Source organism: Cebus imitator, unplaced genomic scaffold (genome assembly GCF_001604975.1).
Source record: "Cebus imitator isolate Cc_AM_T3 unplaced genomic scaffold, Cebus_imitator-1.0 Scaffold82, whole genome shotgun sequence".
Taxonomy (NCBI): domain Eukaryota; kingdom Metazoa; phylum Chordata; class Mammalia; order Primates; family Cebidae; genus Cebus; species Cebus imitator.
Window position 1 is genome coordinate 3,780,143 of NW_016107397.1, and position 6,482 is coordinate 3,786,624.

The 6,482-nt window shown below is 50.0% G+C and overlaps 1 protein-coding gene across 5 annotated transcripts in view; it reads right to left on the bottom strand.

Annotated features, from left to right (window-relative positions):
- Window positions 1-3,154: 3,154 nt before the first annotated feature.
- NYAP1 (neuronal tyrosine phosphorylated phosphoinositide-3-kinase adaptor 1) overlaps window positions 3,155-6,482 on the bottom strand; it is an 11,619-nt gene continuing 8,291 nt past the window's right edge. For 4 of the 5 annotated variants that reach the window (XM_017533597.2, XM_037740305.1, XM_037740306.1 and 1 more), the window contains one exon: window positions 3,158-4,309. In XM_017533597.2, the coding sequence (XP_017389086.1) occupies window positions 4,046-4,309 (264 nt within the window). In that variant the 3' untranslated portion in view covers window positions 3,158-4,045. Of the gene's footprint in view, window positions 4,310-6,482 lie in introns of all 5 variants that reach the window. The other variant, XM_017533598.2, reaches the window with a different exon arrangement.

Consider the following 6,482-nt stretch of genomic DNA (forward strand, 5'->3'; position numbering starts at 1 on the left):
AAAAAAAAAAAAAAAAAAAGGTAGTAGTTAAAAAAAGCTACTGCCTGTTTATATCTTGGGCTTTGTTTTGTTTTTGTTTTTTTCAAGTTGGGGGTCTTACTCTGTTGTCCAGGCTGGAATGCAGTGAAGGGATCATACCTAACTGCAACTTCTAATTCCTGGGCTCAAGGGATCCACCCATCTCAGACTCCTGAGTAACTCCAGCTGCAGGTGCACACCACCACACTCAGCTAATTTTTATTAATTTTTTTTGTAGAAATGAGGAGATGAGGTTTGTTGCCCAAGCTTGTCTGGAACTCTTGGCCTCAAGTGATCTTCTCACCTTGGCTTATAAAGTGCTGTGACTATAGGCATGAGCCACTGCGCCTGGCCTGTATTTCATTCCTAGCTCATTTCTCTAGCCCTGCCCTCCTTGCAGAGCTCAGCTTTAGCTGTCCTGGGCTTGAGTGCCTTTTTTTTTTTTTTTTTTTTTGACACAGGGTTTTGCTGTTGTTGCCCACGCTGGAGTGCAATGGTGCGACCTCAGCTCATCACAACCTCTGCCTTCCAGGTTCAATCGATTCTCCTGCCTTAGCTTCCCAAAGTAACTGGGATTACAGGCATTCGCCACCATGCCCAGGTAATTTTGTATTTTTAGTAGAGACAGGGTTTCTCCATGTTGGTCAGGCTAGTCTCAAACTCTTGACTTCAGGTGATCTGCCCGCCTTGGCCTCCCAAAGTACTGGGATTACAGGTGTGAGCCACCGTGCCTGGACTTGAATGCCATTTCTATGTCAATGACTCCTAATGTCCATAGTCTTGTCCTGTCTCCCAAGCTATCATCATTTTAACTTGTTTCTTAAATTTCAAAAACTCACATACCACTGTCATCATTTTTCATATTCTATACATTGCCTGTACTATTATTTATTGGCTTAATATTTTTTATTTAAACCAGCTCATTAAAAATAAATGTGAACTCATTTTGTGCAATCACATTCATGAAATAAGTTGCCTAATGTGTTGGTTATAACTTTTCTATTATAAATGAAAAAAATACAAAACTTTTAAGTTTTAAAAAATGTTCTTCTTCACACAGTATAAAAACCTCTCTTGTGGCATCTACCACATTTTTGTTTTTTTTTTTTAGATGGGATCTCTGTTACCCAGGCTGGAGCAACAGCCCAGCAATCATGGCTCACTGCAGCCTTGACCTCCTGAGCTCAAGTGATCCTCCCATGTCAGGCTTCTGAGTAACTGGGATTACAGACATGTGCCACCAAGCCCAACTATTTTATTATTATTATTATTACTATTATTATTATTTGTGGAGATGGGGGTCTATGTTGCCCAGGCTGGTCTCGAACTCCTGGCCTGAAGTGATCCTCCTGCCTTGGCCTCCCAAAGTACTGGGATAATAGGTGTGAGTCACCATGCCTGGTTATTCACCACATTTTGTGAAACAGTTCTATTAAGTAACAAACCATTCAACCTGAATATTCAACATTTCTTCAAATTCAGCATTCTTCCTCCAAAGTCACTCTCAAGCCCACCTGTCTCTCTCTGTCATTTCCCCAGTCACTGGAGCTCCAAACTTGGGGGTCTTGTATGACCAATTCTGCTCCTTCACCCCCATCCTGAGGGGGTTTCCTTTCAGTGGCCTATTGCAACTGTCCCTAGCTTTCCATCCTTCCAGACACCCTCCTTAATCTCCTCCCTGGTAACAGATCACCTCCCAGCAGGATCCCCCTGGCTTCCCTAGTGAGGACCTGTGTCTTGCCTTGTGGCCAGTCTTTCTGAATCAACTTCAGAAATTATGAATTATGGCTGGACCTCTTTTTTTTTTTTTTGAGATGGAGTTTTGCTCTTGTTGCCCAGGTTGGAGTGCAATGGCAAGATCTCAGCTCACTGCAACCTCTGCCTCCTAGGTTCAAGCGATTCTCCTGCCTCTGCTTCCCTAGTAGCTGGGATTACAGACATTCACCACCATGCCTGGGTAATTTTGTATTTTTAGTAGAGATGGGGTTTCTCCATGTTGGTCAGGCTGGTCTCGAACTCCTGACCTCAGGTGATCCGCCTGCCTCGACCTCCCAAAGTGCTGGGATTACAGGCATGAGCTATTGCACCTGGCCTATGGCTGGACCTCTTAATGCCATCACTGTCATTTAAACGTGCTTCCTACCTCCTACTGTTCCATAGAAAATCAAACCGTGACCGTGACTTTTTTTTTGGAGACAGGATCTCACTCTGTTGCCCAGGCTGGAGTGCAGTGGTACGATCTCTGCTCATTGCAGCCTCCACCTCCTGGGTTCCAGCCATCTTCCCACCGCAGCCTCCTGAGTATCTGGGACTAAAGGCACATGCCTCTGGCTAATTTTTGTATGTTTTGCAGAGACAGGGTTTCTTTATATTGCTCAGACTAGCTTACCTGTCCTTTTAGGGTAATCTTGCAGGAAGCCTTCTTAGATTATTCCAGCCCTGTCCGCTCTCTCCCCCCCCCCCCCCCGTCTCTCTTTGCTGTTGTTGTTGTTGAGATGGAGTCTCAATCTGTTGCCCAGGCTGGAGTGCAGTGTTGCAATATTGGCTCACTGCAACCTCCACCCCCTAGGTTCAAGTGATTCTCCTGCCTCAGCCTCCCAAGTAGTCTGGGATTACAGGCATGTGCCACCACACCTGGCTACATTTTGTATTTTTTTATTTAGTAGAGATGAGGTGTCACCATTTTGGTCAGGCTGGTCTTGAACTCCTGACCTCAGATGATCCACCCACCCACCTCTGCCTTCCAAAGTTCTGGGATTACAGGCGTGAGCCACCACGCCCAGCCCTGTCCCAGCTCTCTTACTCCTGTAACACTGTTTATTGTTGTCTCAGGGTTTTTACCTCCCTGAGTAGATCACAAGGTACTTGAAGGCAAGCTTCATGCCTGAATATTCCTTCTCATCAGTGCAATGCCAAGAACACATTCTGTACACATACAAAAAAAAATGGGAATGGAGTCATGGCCCGATGCATTCCCAAAGACTTACCTGGAACGCCACCTCGCCCTGTGGCTTGACCACAGCTACTCACCCCTCCCCGCACAACCTTCAACTCCCACCAACCAGGGGCAAGATGGGAAAAGGAGCGAGTGTAAGAATGGCAGAGCACGCTGTGAAATAGAAGAAGCCAGCTTTAGGATCATGAGTCTTTTAATATATTATTCTGAAAAGAAAGGAATTAAAAAAAAGTTCCTGACATCTCTTCTGTGTTTTTTTTTTAATTTAAATAAATACCCTACCCACCCCCCACCACCCACGAAAATTTCCCTCTTCCTCCCCATCATCCCGCCCAACCCTGATGCTAGACCCTCACCCCAGAACTAAGTAAGATGCCTGATTCAGAGCAGGCCACACTGACTACCAAATTCTGGCAAATTGTGAATACTGTGAATGGAGTTGAGCCCTCTGCTTCCCTGGGCCCCTTCTTCTCTAGGTCCACTCCCCATGCGGACCCCTGCTTGCTCCTTGGCTGTGGGGTGGCGTGGATGGCAGGGCCTTTAGGCATTGGCATTGGGGAGAGTGCAAACGTGGCCCTGATTCTCCACTCCGGCTCAGGAGGTCAGAAGGGCTCAGAATCGCCCTCCAGACTGAAATAAATAACAAAATAAATACCCCCTCCCCGACTCCCGGCTCTCTAGAAAACAGCTCACCGTCTGGCACTCTAGTCCCTCTTTCAGCTCACCCACCCACCTCTTCCTCCCATCCCTTCCTTCCTCCCTTCCCCATGCTGACCTCTGGCTTGATTCAGGAGGAGGGGTGTCCAGTGCACAGCAGGGAGAACAGCCAGAGCCCTCGCCCCAACCTCAAGCAAACCCTCCCCCTCCTCCAAGTATCTCAGCAGCGCTGTTGGCACCCCAAGCCGGATGGGCCTGGCAGACTCTCCCTATCCCGGGGGTAGGGTGGAGGGCAGGGGTTCTCCCTGGCACTTTCCCACGTGGTCCTTCAATGTCTCTCAAGGCGAGGCTCCCGGGAGAGCCAGGCATGCCCGCCCCCTCCCCAGTCCAGGCGCCCCGGTCCCCCCGCCCGCCTCAGATGGCGGTGTCCCAGAGGACCGTGTGCTGCCGGCGGCAGGGCGGGGTGCCGGATTTGCGGGGCTCGGGCCCCCGACGCCAGCTGGGGAGGATGGGCATGCTCTCCTGCTTGCAGAGGCCTCGGTCCGGGCGGTGGCGCGCCTTGATCTCCTTGCACACGCAGCGCTTGCGCTCGATCACCTCCAGCAGCTTCCCGTCGCGCTCGCGGGCTGGCTGGGGCGGCAGCGGCAGCGGCAGCGGCAGCGGCAGCGCGGGGTGGGGCTGGGCCGCGGGCAGGGGAGAAAGAAAAAGGCGGGTACGGTCGTGGACCTCAGCATGACCGTGCCCGGTCTGCACTGCCAAGACACAACTCTTCCCCCAGAAGCAAGTCCTTGCTTGCCCCCCACGGTCTCTGCTGGCTCCCTCCGGCTGTGGGGCCCCTAGGGGCTGAAATCCAAGTCCTGCAGCTTTGGCCCAGCCAGCCCTAGTCTTCCTAGACAGATGCATTTTTTAAGTTGGTCCCCCTAGATTGGACACTCTTTTCTTTCTTTCTTTCTTTTTTGTTTTTTTGAGACAGGGTCTGACTCTGTCGCCCCGACCAGAGTGCAGTGGTGCTGTCACAGCTCACTGCAGCCTCAACCTCCTGGGCTCAAGCGATCTGCCAGCTTCAGCCTCCCTCCCAAGGAGCTGGGACTACAGGTGTGGGCCACTACACCAGCTAATTGTTAAAAAACTAAATTAAATTGGCTCGGCAGGTGGCTCATGCCTGTAATCCCAGCACTTTGGGAGCCTGAGGTGGGCGGATCACGAGGTCAGGACATGGAGACCATTCTGGCCAACATGGTGAAACCCCATCTTTAGTAAAAATACAAAACTTCAGCTGGGTGTGGTGGTGCGGGCCTTCAGTCCCAGCTACTCAGGAGGCTAAGACAGGAGAATCGCTTGAACCCGGGAGGTGGAGGTTGCAGTGAGTGGAGGAGATTGCACCACTGCACTTCAGCCTGGGTGACAGAGCAAGACTCAGTCTCAAAAAAAAAAAAAAAAAAAATTGAATTAAATTTTATTTTTGTATTGATAGGATCTTGCTTTGTTGCCAAGTCTGGTCTTGAATTCTTGGCCTGAAGAGATCCTCCCATCTTGGCCTCCCAAAGCACTAGGATTACAGACATCAACTACTGTGACCAGTTGGGGCAAAGGTAGGCAGGGTACCTTTTTCTGTTTCTTTCTTTTCTTTTCTTTTTTTTTTTTTTTTTGAGACGGAGTTTCACTCTTGTGACCCAGGCTGGAGTGCAATGGCGCGATCTCAGCTTACTGCAACCTCCACCTCCTGGGTTTAAGCAATTCTCCTGCCTCAGCCTCCCGAGTAGCTGAGACTACAGGCGCGTGCCACCGTGCCCAGCTAATTTTTGTATTTTTTTAGTAGAGACGGGGTTTCACCATGTTGACCAGGATGGTCTCGATCTCTTGACTTTGTGATCCACCCGCCTCGGCCTCCCAAAGTGCTGGGATTACAGGCGTGAGCCACTGCGCCCGGCCTTCTTTCTTTTCTTTTTTTAAGACCGGTTCTCTCTCTGCCACCCAGGCTGGAATGCAGTGGCACGACCATGGCTCACTGCAGCCTCTACCTCCCAGGTTCAAGTGATTCTCCTGCCTCTGCCTTCAGAGCTGCAGGGACCACAGGCACATACCACCATGTCTGGCTAATTTTTAAATTTTTTGTAGAGACTATCTCCCTATGTCGCCCAGGCTGGTATAGAATTCCTGGACTCAACCAATTCTCTTGCATCAGCCTCCCAAAGTGCTAGGATTATAGGCATGAGCTACCACGCCTGACCTCTTTGTTTTATTTCTTTTGAGACAGGGTCTTGCCCTGACATCCAGGATAGAGTGCTATGATGGATGAATCATAGTTCATTACAACCTCAGCCTCCTGGGTTCAAGCGATTCTCCCGTCGTCTCTGCCTCCCACAGTTCTGGGATTACAGGCACAAGCCATGGTGCCCAATGAGGGGGTCCTTTTCCTAAATCACACAAAGGTGCGCCGTTAGCTAGTGGTGGCCCTAACTGATTTCCAGTCAGTCTGGAGATATGCAAGCTGGGCCCTACCTTGCTGCCCATCTTAAGCAAACCCTTCCCAGATCCTCTCCCAATCCCCTCACTCTCATTTTTATTAGTTTGTGCTGGCTCAGGCTCCAGCCTGCATAGCCCTTCCCAAACCCCCCCTTTCTTTTTAAGAGATGGAGTCTCACTTTGTCGCCCAGGCTGGAGTGTGGCTTATTGCGGCCTCTACCTCGGGAGTTCAAGTGATTCTCCTGCCTCAGCCTCCTGGATAGCTGTGATTACAGGTACACACCAGTACACCTGGCTAACTTTTATATTTTTAGTAGAGATGGGGATGGGGTTTCACCATGTTGGCCAGGCTGGTCTCAAACTCCTGACCTCAAATGATCCGATC